General features: G+C 38.4%; 1 protein-coding gene across 2 annotated transcripts; it reads left to right on the forward strand.

The window, feature by feature from the left end:
- The first annotated feature begins 406 nt into the window (after positions 1-406).
- Positions 407-15756, forward strand: LOC148736185 (uncharacterized). 2 transcript variants are annotated; one of them, XM_088752334.1, is made up of 5 exons: positions 407-466; positions 4604-5300; positions 5560-5982; positions 9468-9566; positions 12344-15756. In XM_088752334.1, exons 2-5 carry the CDS (start codon positions 4685-4687, stop codon positions 15028-15030), a joined length of 3825 nt encoding a protein of 1274 aa, XP_088608460.1. In that variant the 5' UTR covers positions 407-466; positions 4604-4684; the 3' UTR covers positions 15031-15756. The 2 variants fall into 2 exon arrangements, with proteins under 2 accessions (XP_088608460.1, XP_088608461.1); XM_088752335.1 differs by lacking the exon at positions 9468-9566 and having other exon boundaries at positions 410-466.
- The last annotated feature ends 1413 nt before the right edge of the window (positions 15757-17169 follow it).

Below are 17169 nucleotides of genomic sequence, written 5' to 3' on the forward strand. Positions count from 1 at the left end.
TTAAGCCGTTGTTTAACAAAACCGCATTCCAAACAATCCTGAAGTTAGCTAAAGCTTTTATCGGGACAATTATTTTTGTGACCAGTGTCAAGAGGGCGGAAAGATTACAGTGGAAGGACATTTATTTGATTAAATCAAACCTCTTGTACAGAAAGCCTAAGGCCCACCGATAGCGTAAAACCGTAAAAAAGCTGTTAAAAAACCTTGGTTTGGGTTAGACCTCGTGTAAATAACCGGTCCTCTAACTCTTGAAGAGCTGATCCATGTGTTGTCAAAACGGAAACAAAAACAAGTAAACAAATATTTCATTAAAATGAAAGGAAAGGTCAAGTGAACAAAGTTAGAGAGGACCAACATGGACAGACATGATCGCGCAGGAGATTGGAGCTAGTATTGGACTTAGCTGGAATACGAGGAACGTGTGATCGTTACATGTGGATTCTTTAGAAAGAGTCAAAGCTGCAAGGTATGTGTAATTAAATAGAGATTCACTCAAATAGTTATCTCTTTCGGTGTCTGCATGCTTAAATTTAAGTTAATGTTTGGGTCTAATTAAGGAAGTAAAGTGCACTTCCACCTTTGAGGCAAATTCAGTTTCGATTTCGTTAGTAACTTTCTCTGCCTTCTCTTTCACTTTTGTGGGTACATTTTGGAAGTTATTCAAGACCTCTTGGAATCGCAGCTCTTCTGCTGCCCTCACTATGTTTCCGTTTGAATTTAATGCTACAGATCTAACTCTGTAAGCAAATAAAGAAGTAAATTCAATGCACATTTGCATGTCGTCGGCATTCAACTGAAGGTACGAATAAAATAATTGAAACAGGTTTAATGGACAGCCAATGCGACAAGACTTCCTAAATTTAGTTATTCAAAAATTACTGTGAAACCACATAACATAAAATAATATACTTTAAGTATGAAACCCACAGAATCAAGTGTATAGTCAGATATCTGAGATGTTTTTCCTATTGTTGTGTTATTCCTTGTTATTCTAAGCATGCTGACCTGGCAGAGCTCGCGTTCTTATCTCTTCTACAACTTGACTGAATCTAAAACATAAATCACGTTTGAACACAAGTGTAAAGTGGGAAGAAGACTCGCATAGTGAATATGTCATAAATCTACAGAACAGTAGCTGAATTTTTATTTATTTATTTATTTATTACACCCTATATATCCTCAATTTTGACTTGTTAGGACAAAGTGATCTTCACTTAACAATGTTTGAAGACATGATTTGCAGTTTTCTGTGCATTGTTGATTACAGCAAAATTTCATAGCATCTTAGACAGATGTCAGCCTTGAATCAGCTGCTCTCTGATCTATCTCACTGTTCTCCAGCTACAAACATGACGAAAACCACATTCCTTTAAATCTTTGTACTAGTTATAGCTTATTACTGGTTAGATAAATGATTGTTTCACAGACACCAATTAGAGAGCTCTTAAGTATGCACACATGTTTTAGCAGAATTACTTCAATCATTATCCTTTTTACTTCGAAGATCGATAGGTATAGAAATTATAGTGGTCATGCATCACTGTTGGTGATGCATGACTGTGATGAAAATGACAGACATGAAAAAAATTGCTCGTTTCTGATTAGCTAGAAAAGAGTTTAGATCTCATGTAACTTGGGATGCAAGTTGGTTTGCATATGCACTTGACAAATAGTGCATGTTCAAATTAAAGCTTAATTAGCATGTTCAAGGGGTGCTCAGAGTAGGCATCTTAGAATAATGATTGGGTTCTTGTAGATGCTGAACTTTTATAAATGAACTTCAAGGTGATTTTCAGGGAATAGCAAGTTTACTTCACATGCTTCGAAGTTCACGGATGAAAGTAATACTGTTGTAAAAGTGAAAATCTTACAAATTTAGCCAATGAGTTGAGAGATCTTCATGTAGATTTTATAAAGCAAGCACAGTCAAAATGTTTACTTGTTTTGTTTTTATGCCTTTCTTGTTTCATATATAGCATTAAGAAGTCTTGACATGAACTCCTGCGAAATTTGGTATAAATGACATCCATTAATTTTTCAGACCACAAATTTTACAAGCCCTCGTAGAGTTTTATTCCTCTGAAAATTTACCCTTTCTAATATTTATACCAAAAAGTGCATTCAAAATCATGTGATAGCCTGTAATACTATTAGCTATGAGATTTTCATGATAAATCTTACCTGATGTCCATCAGTCAACATTTGTTTTCCGAATTTTCAGATTACCTTTCTTTTAAACTAAATATTTTATGTTCATGCATTTATAGTTTTGCCCCCTTTCGTTGAATTATATTATTCATTTTGTTTTTGTAGGCTATTCTACTTTATGTAATGCCTTTAGTAAATATATATATATTATATTTTTATCTTTTATACTTATTTGTCTATTTGTTTACTTATGTTTGAGGGCCATAGGTTAGAAAACTGTAATAGGTTATTGCACTTCCCTCTTTAAATAAAGTTATTGTATTGTACATAATTTGCTCCTTGTTTTTTATGTTAGCTCGCTTTGAACACTTTCCAATACTGGAAATTCTCTCTGCAGGGAATAAAGGAATTAATACACATCTCAGCTACTTCATTTTTTTTCATAATTTCCCTCATGGTAGGTAAATCCTACATGGGGCATCTCACTCTATGCCAGCAAATCAACTTGAAATCTTTGGGTGAATCATATGATTTGTTTCAAAATCAAAATTTGCAATTTGGTTACATATTTTGTTAGTACATACTTACACATTTACACTGTCATGTATGCATCATTAGAAAGTGACAACTTATTTTACTTGTGTTGAATTCATTGCTTTTTTTTGTGAGTGTGTGGAAAGGTTTTCTTAAATCATTCTATAGAATTGATATATTTTTTGCTTACAAAATCATCAGCACATTGAGTAACAAGCACCTACCTTACTCAGATGAATAGTTGTATTTGTTTATACTGAAACAAGGAGATAATAAAGTACAAAAAATGGATTTTAAACCCTACTCAGGCAACAATTACAATATATTCTGGTTCAAATTGGTTATAAGCTGCTTCAAAGAGATCCTCAGAGTTTGAGTGGCTAATCAGAGTGGGCCTTCAACACTTTTCACTGTTTTTAAACAGTATAGATGTGAAATTTGAACTTTTGAAGTTGCCACTTTTGTATGTCCAAGAACTGGATTTGATTGTCTTCTTTTTTTTTTTTGTTTTTTTTCGGGAAAGGCAAACTAAGTGACTTCCATGTAAACCTTTCCTTCTGAAGGAACTGCAGCTTGCAAAAGTGAAATTTTCACCTTTAAAAAAGTTCATATTAAAGAATAAATCATATGCATGTTTACTCTGCTTTACACTTGACCGTTTAATTTCAAGTTTCTTCCCCCCCCCTCCTCATCCAGAAGAGGTTCCAGTTCCCTTCCCCCAGGCACAGATGACAGACATGGATTAGCCATCTTTTAACTAGTATTTTATCATGTTGCTACATTGGATTACATAATTATTATGTTTCATAATAACTGAAGGGGTCGCCACTAATCTTTTCTATCTGAATGATTCCTTTATGACGGCTATAGTGAGTGGTAAACGGTCTTTATAATTAGCATTCTCTGCTATTTTTTGAATTTATTTCTTAACTCTCATTCATGTTCCCCTCTTTCCCATTTCAATGTACTCTGCATTGTTACAAAATGGTCATCAATTTCAAGCAGTTATATTTTTAGGGGAAAAGGGAAAAGGGGAACTTGCAATGAACTCAACTTCTTAGTCAGATAAGTTACACAATTCTGAATTCTACATTAATTGGAAGGTTGTCTACCACCCAGTAAGGGAGGGGGGGACATGCCAACTACTTTAAAGGTTCTGTTGACTGATGACAGCCACAGCTTGTAAATCGCAGAGATACTACTGCTGTAAACATTAGTTCCATATAGTACATGTAAGCATTACCACTGCATTACGGTGTGACGTCACTCACAGGCAGCCCAAGCTCACTACGAGAAAAGCGGACGTGACTCTTACCGTGTTGCGTAACGTTTTATATGATTTCCCAGTGAGGTGGTCCTACATCACACCAGCTTTTAATGCTCATAAGGGGACGTTTCAATTGTTCTCTTTTCCTGTGATTAGCTTTAGCTCTTCCTTAATTGATTAAGTGAGGAGCCATATGTATGTAAGGTCTCCCCTCCAAGCCCCACCCCCTCCCCTCTCATAATCTAGATTAAAGAATAGTTGCAGCAAAGGCATTACACATAGAGAGGATTGAGTGGGGCTGTAGTGGATAAAATGAAGCTTATTGATGTGTCCCTTAATACCAAGAATAAATTAATATATAATAATTGTTCTTAAATTTGTGATCTACATTAGAAATGTTTTCTCTTTTCATCTAAATACAATACATGGTTACATTATAATAATGCAATTGATGATTATGGTGAGGTCTATTATGTAGAAGATATCTCTTTTCGTATGAATTTAACCAAGATGTTTTTAAGTAGTCCACTTCTTTCCAATTCACTGTTATGTTAAATTGTTGCAGAAAACCCTAAGCATCTATAAAGTGGGAATCAATGGTCTGAATAATTGACTTGACTCAAATAATGAATTTTTCTTATTGTCTTTTTCCAGATCATGCCACCGACATGTGAATAGTCACAAATCCTGCGGTAACAGTTTTTTTGTCAGAAGACATTAAAATACTAATTGGAGATGATTGTCTCTGATTCTGAAGAAAGATGGCTGGTCATTGGAATAGCCATCAACAAAGTTGTCGCTCCAGTTTTACGAGATGTTATCAAACAAGGAATGGACACTCATTACACAAACCTGGACACATACTGCAGTGGTCTGACCACACCCTGTACCCTGGCAACACTGACCTATCATCAGGTTCATGGTGATCCCAACCTGAGAAGATTGAAATTTCAGAATATCAACAACAATCTCATCATTCATCGTAATCCTACCAGCGTGTACAACTACAATGTCAACAGCTCAGTAGACCTGGCCAAGTTGTATTTGCATGACAAACATCTTGCTGAATTTTCAGCCTTTGATGAGGCACTGGACATGACTGCCATCCTTCAACTGTTGCAGTTTAATAACTACCATCCAGCTGCCATTTTTTCTGGTGCTATTCAAACATCAGCTGATGCTGTCAGGAAAGATGTGAGGAATAAGTGGGGCCATTTTGATGTGACAGAATGGACTGAAGCTTTCTACAATGATTGCTTCTCAAAGCTGGAGACCCTGGTAAGAAGTCTGGGGCTGACTGGTGGTATGGAAAAGAACACATTGGGTCAATTATCTGATTGGCGAGGGAAAGGTATAATTACCTCAGTCTGTTTTATTCATTTATCTTTTTTTCATATGCCAAATATTATAATATTTCACAAGTAAACTAAAACAAATTGCTCTGTCACCTCATCTATTTCTAGGGGTGTGCCCTTGGAACATCAATTTGTTTGTCATCAAGGGTCTAATATTGTGTTTCTTTAATGGTAGAGTTATGGGTTGTAGTGATTATGATGAAATTGAAAGCCTCCAAATTTTCTTAATTTGTCCGATTGCTAATTACTTTGTAGGTTGCCAGCTGTGTTTCGGTCATGCTGTGGACAGAGATCTTCTTTCTCTGATACAAAGAGAAGTAAATGGTATCATCAAGGACGTGGCTCTGCAGAGCGCGCAGCTTTTCCAAGTCCAACAAACAGCTGCTGTCCTTCAAGTAAGGCTAGATGATGGCGAAGCCACCAGGAAAAAAGAGATGAAACTTATCCTGGAAAGACTCACGGCAATTGAAAAAAACCTCGGAGAGGAAATATTGAGAAGAGTTCAAGGAATAGAAGAAAAAGTGGAGCAAGTTGAGCAAAGAGCGACCAAGACGGATCAGAAAGTGGACCAGCTTGAGCAAAGGGCGACCAAGACGGATCAGAAAGTGAACCAAATGGGGCAAGGTCTTAGTGACAGAATGAACCAATTAGAACTTAGAGTGGAGAGTGAGAAACCAGGTAAGTCTTACTGAGATTATAGAGGGTGAATGTGATTCTGTTTCAGGCTTGATCGGGAAGGGGTGAGAGAGTCTAGAGATACGAACATAAATGGGTACAACCCCCCCCCCCCCGTTACCTCCTACAGCTCAGGTTTAAAATCCAACCTCTAGTTGTTGTTTTGAAATGTTTAAAAAAAAAATCAATAATTTTATTAATGAAGCGATTATACAACGATACATTTAAAGCTTCAACATCCCCCCTAGACAACCTTTGAAGTGTCAAATCTTTCCAGTGGAATACAAGTGTTAGATACTCACTAGGTATGAGGTGTTTGCAAGCGAATGGCTCAGAAGAAGAGGTCGACAAGAACTAGGTTTTAAGGCTTAGTCAATGTGTAGATAGTCACGGTTGCTGATTTTCCCTCTTACAAAAGAATTGGCCATCAAATCCGGTACTTGGCAAGGGCATTTAAACTTAATTTTTGCCCTGGGCTACGGGGCCTATTTTTTTTTTTTGGGAGAGGGGGGGGGTGGTGTTGAGGCTTCAAATTCATAGACGCAGATTCTGTTTAAGTTCAGTGCTGTGGAGATTTGCTGATCAACAGGGTTTTCATTCGGTGCTTTCGGGAGAGTGTAAACAACGGAATAAAACAAACATAAACATTGGTAATTTTTTCACCATCGGCAAGGGGGTCTTACACGCTCTGTAAATGAAACATTTATCTTTTACTGAAATTTTATTTTCTGGTTTAAACATTGAAGAAAACATGTTTTGGCTAACTCGAGAGATTAGTGTTCACCACAGGCTGCGTTTGGGTACGAAATTGGTGAGCAGACAGAACTGAAACTGATGTCTCCTGGATTGAGAGATGTCTTTTTGAGTTATTTTTTTTAAAAAAAAAAAACTATATGTTAGCGTATAGATTGGTGTATTGTGGTGTAGTGTAATCTGATCACCGCAATTTGGTGTATCTCTAAGCAATCTGATTGGCGCATCTTTTTTTTTGGTGTATCTCAACGCAATGTGATGGGCCCAATTTTTTGGTGTATCACAAACCAATCAGATTGTAGTATTTCTCGCTGTCGCACCAATCAGAGCGTTCTTGCTAATTTGTGGTTTGACAGGTCTTCAAATTTCAGCGAATCAACGCTTGAGTCGGTGAGAGCGGTTCGCGAATTAAGGAAATGTATCAGTCGTGTTGGGAAAGTGGTGGAGTTGTGATCGTTGTACGACTATGCTTATTCTTCCTTCTGAAGGAGACTGAGTGGAACATGAGAAAAATTTTGAATCAAATATTACTTCAGATGTTGATAGGAGCAGTTAATCAGCGATTCCAATTTTGAATTTCGCTTAAGGAACGAGGTAAGATGACATCTACAAGAGTTGTAAGATCATCTATTCAGTGCAATGGCTCATGTCCTTCGTGAGGATTTTATCGCTATAATCTGTCTGGATTTGAAAGGTCGTCAGGGAACTTTTTCTACCGATTAGCGAGTTAAACCAGTGATTAGCGTGTTTTGTGTACCGCTCCTTCACTTACGACGCATACACCATCAGCTGGAGGCCTAACACGAATTTAGCGCTATAGTGTGTTGTTTCGGAAAGGCTAGTTTTACTGACTCTGGTAAATCTTGCGCAAGATATTTTCGTAAATCATATTTGATTGATAATCTTTTTTTTTGCCATATGGTTGTTCTTTTAACAGCGATTGAAACGACCACCAAGTTACATTTACTTTCTGCGTCGACTGCCATGTTACATATCCGTTTCTTTGCTTCTAAAAGTCCTCCATGAATTAAATATTGTTTAAACGATACTTTCCCGTTACAATTGCGTGTTACTTTTTACTCGCCAGTATGGATTAGATGTTTTTAGACGAAATGCCATTTTCCAGTAAACAACGCACATAAATCTACCTCAATGAAAAATATTTCCCAAGGGACAGAATGGTACGGTCGGTTAATTTTCCACGCAACTCTCACGTGCTTAGACATTTTCTACCAATAAAATCCGCTTATAGCTAACCTGGACTTTACCCCATTGCGTGTCAATTTCCTGTAAACAACCTGCATTTTATCACGTATTTCGCACGCAAAGGGCAAAGTCCAGATAGGCAACAACCAATCGAGTAGCCCACCTTATTATGCTTTGAAGAATGATACTTTCTCTTGGTTCAATCTACTTTCACTTGTTCGAAGAACGGAGACCCGAAAATATCTTTGTCCAGAGGCTGTAAGAGACAAAATAGACCTTTCCACTGCAAAATTATATGGAAGAGTATTTTGAGGCAACCATCTGTTACTGAACAAGAAACTACACGGAGCCTATATTTGGGCCGGATTTGTGGATCAGCGGATTGAATTAAATTGGTTCGAATTGAGGGCTTTGCTGTTTTAGCAAAAAATCGTTGTCGAGTACTTTTCATGGTTTGTTAACATGGAGAGTTATGGAGACTAAGACTTCGGAACAAGTTGATGCCATCCAGGACAATTTGGAATTACTAAAATCGCCGGAGGAAAGGCGGGATCACTCAATAAAAAGTTGTATTTGAACACGATGACTTCATTTGCAAGGATTTCTCTTGCTTACATCTAATAACAAACCTTTCAAAGTTTTTTGCCTCGGAACGATATATCACAGAAGGCATTTTATAAACCTCAAGTTTTTTGACTGATTGAAATTAAAGGTATGTGGCAGTGACTTCCACAAGTTTTTTTTTTTGGTCAGAAAAGTACAATTGTTTGGTTCGCAATATTTATTTACGGATGGTTTCAATCGCCAGCGTTTACATAAAATGGTTGTATTACTGTTCCCAAGGGTTGTTGTTTTCATCAGTACGTTACCAATAGTGGTAATTCACAGTATTAGGTTTGTACTTTAAATAAATATATTTAAGTTCACTCGAAAGATGAGTATAAACTGTAACAAGCTTATCGTTGATGCGCGGCCAGTACATGAAATCTGACTGACACTCGATGCCAAAACTCAACCTGGTTCCCTGGATATGCCACCACATTACTTTACGCCGATTAAAAACTGCACGCTATTGCGCGTTTTCTTGCACAGGAAAAACCAAACAGAATTTCTGATTCTGGCCCTTAATGGTCAGAATAATAACTAGGACTTTGTCTCTGACGAAGGAACGGCAATAAGCACAATTTGAACCTACGAGCAGGTTGTTGGTTAGTCTCGTCATGCAATGTTGGAGAGAGAGATAGCGTTACGTGACAAGTTCAAATTAGGACTGTGGAGGGGACTGCAGGAAGCGTTGTACCAATGCAGTTTATTTTTTCCAAAAATTATTCAGACACCAGCATGAGTTCTATAGTGTCCCATTTCAACCTACGTATCCAAAAATATAACTCCTGCATGCGTAGCATGCCTATGTTTAAATCTTGTCTGAAGTCATTTTTTTAATGTAATTTCCATTTGGGCGCTAAGAAAAATAAGTGATTATGGTTGTCATGGAAACCTCAAACGTTAACTTCCGCCGCCGTTAATAGACGGCATCAATATTTGTTTCCAGTGTCTTTCCTGGAGCCTCTGTCGCCCTCATGCAGCAGAACGGTCGCTGGTCAAAGGCGTCAGGACTCTGGAGATTGGTTTGATTCATTCTGTGAACTTTACCAGTGCAAATAAAAAGAGAAAGAAATTAAAAAGGCGGAAACAAAAAGAAACGCGAAGTTTACGCAGTGATTATAAACAGCTTTTGTCCTCTGCCCCATGGCACGTTGGACAATTGTTTGATGACGTCGACGATCAAGTTTACGTGTGGAATGCACTTATGAACAATATACTGGACGAAGTGGCACCTGTGAAAAAAATGCGTGTGCGTGATAAAGATGTGCCCTACATGACGTCTCATTGGAAAAGTGCGATTAGAACTAAACGCAAAGCAAATGACAAGTACTTGAAAGACAAAACACCAGAAAATTGGGAATTACGACGTGAAGCCAGAAACGAGGCCACTAAACAAAGAAGAATCGCCATCAAACAGTACTGGTATAATAAGTCAAACGATTTGAAAATCAATCCCAAGGCGTTCTTCAAAACTTTCAAGCCATTTTTGGGCTCTAAGAGCTGTACTGAAAGAAACGACATCCACTTAAAAATAAACGGCAGTATGATAACAAATCAACAACAAGTGGCTGAGGAATTGGTTGAGCATTTTGCTACCTTGGCGGATGGCATTGGCGGTACAGCGATTGAAAGAAAGTCAATAGAGGACTTTAGAGACCATCCTTGTGTTCAGAGGATACAACATGAAAATAGGAATTCCACTCAGACCATCGAAATCGAATTGGTTACACAGGGACAAGTCCTTGCTGTTCTCGATTCGCTGAACATAAACAAAGCCACCGGCACTGATGGAATTCCTTCAAAGGCTTTAAAAATAGGTGCTAATGAATTATCCGCTCCACTAACCACCTTGTTCAATTCTTGTATTAACAAGAATGCATGGCCTAGTGAATGGAAGTATGGGCATTGGGCCCCAGTATACAAAAAGGATGACAGGAATGCAAAGGAAAACTACCGGCCCATAACTCTCTTACCATGTGTAAATAAAGTTCTTGAGAAGTTGGTTGGAGCGCAGATCAACTCTGGCTTCGGTAATCGCATTTACCAACACTCATCCGCTTATCGCAAAGCTCACAGCTGCGAAACAACATTGATCAATTTAGTAGAAGATTGGAGACTGGCAAGGGATCGAAAACAGGTTGTGAGCATACTTTCAACTGACATGTCAAAGGCATTTGATTCGTTACATCCACCACTACTTCTGAACAAGCTTGAAGCGTACGGTTTTCAGGAAAGCGTTATTCAACTTTTAAACAGCTACTTAAATGAACGGAAATATCAAGTAAAGATCGGCTGTCATGTTAGTTCGAGCCGATTCGTGAGTCGTGGCTGTCCTCAGGGTTCCGCGCTTGGCCCGTTGTTATGGAATGTTTTCCAGAATGACCTATCCTACTGCCTAACAGCGAACTTGTCTATGTATGCCGACGACCATCAAATTTACCACGCAGGAGCAGACCAGGCAGCTGTGACTTCCCAGTTAAAGGATAGTGCCAACTTAGCAACAACGTGGTACAATTCTAACCTATTGGCGGGAAACCTCAAAAAGTACCAAGTTTTGAACTTGGGCTCCACTCAAAATGACAGCAATATTTGCGTGAATGATGTTGTGATTGAAACTAAAGATAATATCATACTTCTAGGAGTAGTGTTAGATTCTAAGCTAAATTTCTCTGAGCATGTAATCTCTATTTGTAAAAAAGCCAGCCAGAGAATTGGTGTTCTAATGAGACTACGTAATTTAATTCCTATGAAATCTAAGTTAATATTATTCAAAAGCGCGATATTACCATTCCTCACGTACTGTCACCTAGTGTGGCATTTTTGTAAAGCGAGTGACACTCGAAAGCTTGAAAGACTACAAGAAAGAGGACTTAGAGCGGTTTTCAAGGATAATAATTCTAGTTATGAACAACTATTAGAGAAGGCAGATCTGCCAACACTACTAAATAGTCGCTTACAGGATCTGTGCATCCTTATGTATAAAGCAAAGCATAAACTGTGCCCTGCATATATAAGTAACATCTTTAAAGAACCAAATAGTAATTACAATCTGCGGCAAGCAGATTTCTCTATACCTAGGTATGAGACAGTCACCTATGGCAAGCACTCTATTAGATATTTAGGGCCTAAGCTATGGACAAAACTACCCAAGGGTATCAGGGACGTCACAACCCTAACGTCGTTTAAAAGCAAGATACGCCAACTCAATATAAGTGAACTTTTAGATGATGGCTGCGCAGGCTGTAGCCTTTGTTCATTTTGACTTCTGTGTATTTTTACTATAAATCTCTTAATAAGTTAACTATAGATATTTTATCTACTACTGTATTTAGTTTGTATATTCTCCCCTAATTGGTGTCCCCAAATTAGTAAGGGATTTGTTCCCTGGCTAGACGGTTTTTGACACTTTAATAAAGTTTCTACTACTTCTACTACTACTACTATTCAATGAAGCTCGATATTTCTTCAAAAGCAATACTTTCTCAGTAATCAGAACATAATTACCAACACCAACTTTATAACAAGTGAATGCCGTGATTTAGAATGAGTTACTGTACATTTACTTGTTACTCTAAGTTTAATGAGCTTTAAAACTTGAACCTATTGTTATAGGGGTTTTCTTAATGTCTATGAAGCCATGTTAACTTTTAAAATTAACTTTGATTTAAAAATTTTTTGTATGTTCGTTTGAATAAATGATTTATACGATAGACTCAGCTGCTAACTGCTGCCAGCCAATTATAATGTTAAAAAATTTTTAATGAAAATGTCAACCATTTCCTTTCTTTTCTCCCAACAGAAGTTCTTCCTTTTGATGTGCAAATTTGTCGGTGTAAACTTGCAGAGCATTACAAAAGAACTGCCACGGTGCCAACCTCTGTGTGGTCCAAAAAATGTGCTGTGAACATTCACCAGATCTACACTCGACTGTCGTGGGTGAAAGAGGAACAAACCCCAGCTGGGTCATCACGGGCCGAGCTGAATCACTACACTGATATGTTCACTGAAAACAAGAACGGATTGCCGTCAAACAGGATACTCGTGCAAGGGCAGACCGGAATCGGGAAGAGCACGTTTGTGAAGAAACTGGCAATGGACTGGGCTGAACTTGACGAAAACAGGTTGACAGATGAACAAAAAGCCATCCTGAAGAAGTTCGAGCTTGCCGTTGTTATTGATCTCAAAAAAGTATCCAAACACCAAAGCCTCAAAGATGTCATAAGCGCCTCTCATATATTTGCCGAGGAGGACACAGTCATGAAAGACGGTCTGCTGAGTTACATAACCCAAAACCAAGACAGAGTACTCTTGGTGTTTGATGGTTACGACGAGTATCATTGCGCCAGCAAATCTGACATATTTGAGATATTCAGAGGAAATAAACTAAGGAACTGTTGTGTGTTGATAACAACTCGAATTTCCAAAACTGACGAGCTGGAAGAATTTCAGAATGTGCATGCTGAGATCACTGGTTTTAGTGAAGAGGACAGAGTGGCCTTCATGATCAGAATGCTTGGTAGCGAAACACAAGCAGAAGCGTTACGCGATCATCTTCTCAAGCGAGGCGTGAGAGATTTGGCTAGAGTTCCGCTACTTCTACTTTTCTTTTGCACTTTGTGGAAAAAGGGAAAGTTACAGAGGTTTTCTGACTCCAAAACAAAATTGTACATGGCGATCGTCCAGTACGTTTTGGATCATAATGAAGGGAAATGTTCTTCTTCTAATTTTCGCAAAGTTGAAGATTTCAAAGAGATTTTGGCTGAAATCGGAAAGGTGGCTTTAGAATGTCTGTTGAATGACGATCATGTATTCGAGTACGATCAACTGTCCGCTGCCATCCTTTGTGAAGAAAGTCGAATAATGGGCTTACTTCAAGTCAACGAGTATGCAGAAAATATTCGACCAGCAGGGATGGTATCGTTTATTCACAAGAGCATACAGGAGTTCTTAGCAGCGTGGTATATCACCTACCGATGTGTCCCTAAAGGAAATCTCGGTGAAATTAACGACCGCGCTCGAACCTTGGACAAGTGCAGGTCCTTAGAAAATGTCTTTAAATTTACTTGCGGTTTGTCAGATGGTGGATCAGTGAAAGTTTTTGAACACTTGACATCAGTTAGAGTCTGTGACTCAGAACTGGATTTGTCTAAGACAATACCTGATGAACAAAGCGAGAAAGACGTCACACCATGTAACGTCACTTACAAGCACTGGATGTTCATTAACCTTGTCTACGATTCCTTTAATGAAGTTGAATCAAAAACTATACTTTTTAGACATTGTTTAAATTGCACCGAGGGAATCATTTTTCTTTCGCCGTATGCCGGAAGATCAATTTCTGACATTGTGCCAGAACGGAAAATTTTAGATAAAGTTTCAGTTTGTGGTGTGGTGTTCTATGGTTCCTGGGTTTATGAAGAAATGACAGCGCTATACGAGTGTCTTGAGTTTCTCGATTGCTTACATATTCCACTAAAAACAACTGAGAATTCGGCGGCTATTTCAGTTGAAGAACTTTTAAAGAAATTCGAAGCATCCAAATGTGACATCCTCCGCTGTGGATTTTGTTGCATCCTTCATTTCTACAGTGGTCAGTCACTGTTTTACTTCACTAAACTGAAACTGTGGTGCGATGACCATGCCAAACTGTTCGCTGAGAATTTTACTCCATCTTATTCCCCAAGTTTGTGTCCAGAGCCGTCATCTCTAAAATTCCTTAGATCTCTATACATTGGTTTACGTGTTAACGAGGAGACAGTACGCAGTTTTCGTACAATAATTAGAGGTTGTAAGAGTTTCCGAAGCATTAGAATGGAGCAGTTGTATGAGAGTGCTTTGGAATGCCTGGAACAAATACCGAATCCTCGTACGTGTTGGTTGCAGCTTCGAAGTGTTGGCGGTTCGCTTACATCATCTGAAGTATTGAAGCTCGCTGGTTTGTTACCACGGTTCAACAACCTCACCAAATTTGGCCTTAACTTGGGTGACTGCTGTGCTGAAGCAGAAAACAAACTGGTTTCTAGCATCACACACAAGACTCTTGAGGAACTGAGACTGTTGGACTTTAGATTGACTCCAGCAACAGCTGCGACACTCGGTCGGTCACTTCCTGAAATGTCGTCTCTAAAGGAATTCTGTCTAGAAGGGAGGAAGGGGAGCACTGTACAAGTGGAGGACATGAAGGCACTTTTTGGAGGATTTAACAAAACATTTCCGTCTTTAGAGCGTCTCGTGTTCTCGTTTTTCAGCCTCAGAGGTTGCCTCGCTTCACTGACTGAGCGCTTTCCCTTCTTTCCCAGCTTGTGTTTCGTAGATCTTAGTCATTCAAATATGGATGAACGTGACTTGCGAGGTTTAGTGTGTAGTTTGAAATCCATTTCTAATCTGAGGTACCTGTTGCTAGATCACAATCCATTGGGTGACAAGAACAAGGTGGAATCTATCGTGAAACAAGCACTGCCTCAGGTTCTTCTTCGTTACAAGTAACACCAGGTTCAATTAACAAGTGAGAGGTAGAAACAATGACTGACAGAAAGAATGATTGTGATCAGCGTTGTGTGACTTTTGCTGCTCATCCCAGTACCATTTTATCATTTTTATTCATTTTAACCGTGTTTTGTCAATTACCTAATTTAGTTTTAGCGAAGCCCAAGGTTTTCCTCGAGCTTCGATCTTTGAAAACTGTTTGCATCTCGGAACAGATAATGTTGGCGGCCATTTATCCTTCATATGATCGCTCCAAATGGAGGCTATTGTTTGCATAACAACGTTTACTGATCAAGTTGTTTATGTACTTAAAGTTGCATTTCTGTTTCGGTGTGATACACGACCTTTAAGGCCTTTAAACTTAAAAGTTCTGCAGGAAGGCATCTCAAAATGTTTGTATGTTTGTATGCATGTCTGCATGCAGTCAGAAGGCAGCATGGTCGAGTGGTCAGCGTGTCGGACTTGCTATTCGTCGCTCCCGGGTTCGAGTCACGTGCTGGCCACTACTTGGATTTGTTTCACGGTAGCCCCGAGTTTCAAATCCTCGGCCGTGCTTGTAATATAGCCAACTGTTTTGCTTCGGCCAGTTGGGATTCTTAACAACGTTATTTTCAATTTGAATTGTTTGTTTAAGTTGTTTCGTGGAAAACCTGTAAACTAGCTTCTAGCTAAGTGTTTCTCCACGTTAAACTGTTTATTATTATATTATAATTATTATTATTATTATTATGCAGTTGTGTAGCGATTTTGTGAAAAGAATTCCACAGATTCTACAATTTTTCAGCAAAAGCCACGATACTCGGTCGGTAGCCTCCAGAAATATCATCCATATAAAAAAGTTACTTATTTTATCTGGTGTGGTGGGAGGCTTTCTACAAGTTGGGGAAGGAAAGACATCATTTAATGATAACCTTTTCTATTTAAAATATAAGAGATTTAACTTTGTTTTTGTACGAGCAAGGCACAAACATTTTCAGAATATAACAATGATTGACTTGAGTGTAAAATTGCCAGAGATTTTTACTTAAAAGAGCTAGAGTTACCATCACTCGTTAACATGTCATAGTTTACCGGCATACTTCTAATGTTTTAGTTCTAATCAATCTCGGCTTAAGGTCGCGCGTAAAGTAAAAGAGCTGATGATAATTTTTTTCTTTGCACTGCTAATATTTCAAAGATCGTTTTTGTGCGACAGACGTAAGGACGTAAAGACGACTTAAAAGATGAAAATATCTTTAAATCATGCATTCAGTATCACCCAGACTCTCCCTACACTCCAGAATATTTTTGTCAGTTTTTAAAGGAAAACGCGCCCATTTGACTCATTGTAACAGAAGAGATTTCTGTCCTTAACACATATGTTTTGGGACAGTCCCGTTCTGGAGTTATGTATTTAAAGTTGAAAAATGTTTTGTGTTTCCTCGCCTGCAGAAGGGGCGTAATTTTTCTGCGACTTCATTCGAACGAAGGTAATCGAGAGGCAAGGGTCATGTACGAGTCACGCGCGTGGAAGGGAGCTGAAAAACACCCTTGCTTTATTTTCTCCGTTACTGAAGAAGAACCTTTCCTTCGCTTCGAAAATGTTTATTAGCGTCGGGATGAATTCCCTCTAAGATTAGTATTAATTTAGTTTTCTATTTTTTATCCTTTTGGGCTAAGGTTAGGATCCCGACTGACAACGCCAATAGTCACAATTCATGATATATTTAATGACTTTTACACTTGAAAAACGGTATTTTTCGTGATCCATTAGACTGAGAAATAATGAATTGACAAAAATTGAGACAGCGGTTAAATACTTGCACAACGTTTGAACGAATGCAGATCAGACTTTTCATTGAATATTTTGTCAGCGATCGGATCCTTGTGTTTGCGCAGAGACTTCTAGGATCATCACTGGGCAAATAAATCGTTTATTTTGACTTTGAAATAGCCTTTCATCACGGAACAAAGAAATTGTTTATTTGAAGGCTGAAACAACCTTTGCCATATATTTCCCTCCAGCAGCTTGTCAGCTTGTAACCCCCCCCTCCGCCCCTGGTGATGCCAGAAAGCTTTGCGCAAACATAAGGATCTGATTTTATTCATTGAAAAAAAAATCTTAGTTTATTGAAATACCAATGTCGCAGTCGTTAGATC

Source organism: Stylophora pistillata, chromosome 3 (assembly GCF_964205215.1).
Source record: "Stylophora pistillata chromosome 3, jaStyPist1.2, whole genome shotgun sequence".
Lineage (NCBI taxonomy): Eukaryota > Metazoa > Cnidaria > Anthozoa > Scleractinia > Pocilloporidae > Stylophora > Stylophora pistillata.

Bases quoted from the DNA above. Each gene is read 5' to 3' on its own strand.
- LOC148736185 (XM_088752334.1), top strand. From the start codon at position 4,685: ATGATTGTCTCTGATTCTGAAGAAAGATGGCTGGTCATTGGAATAGCC. The intron at 5,301-5,559 runs GTATAATTACCT...ATTACTTTGTAG, and splicing joins ATCTGATTGGCGAGGGAAAG to GTTGCCAGCTGTGTTTCGGT. The intron at 5,983-9,467 runs GTAAGTCTTACT...CGCCGTTAATAG, and splicing joins AGTGGAGAGTGAGAAACCAG to ACGGCATCAATATTTGTTTC.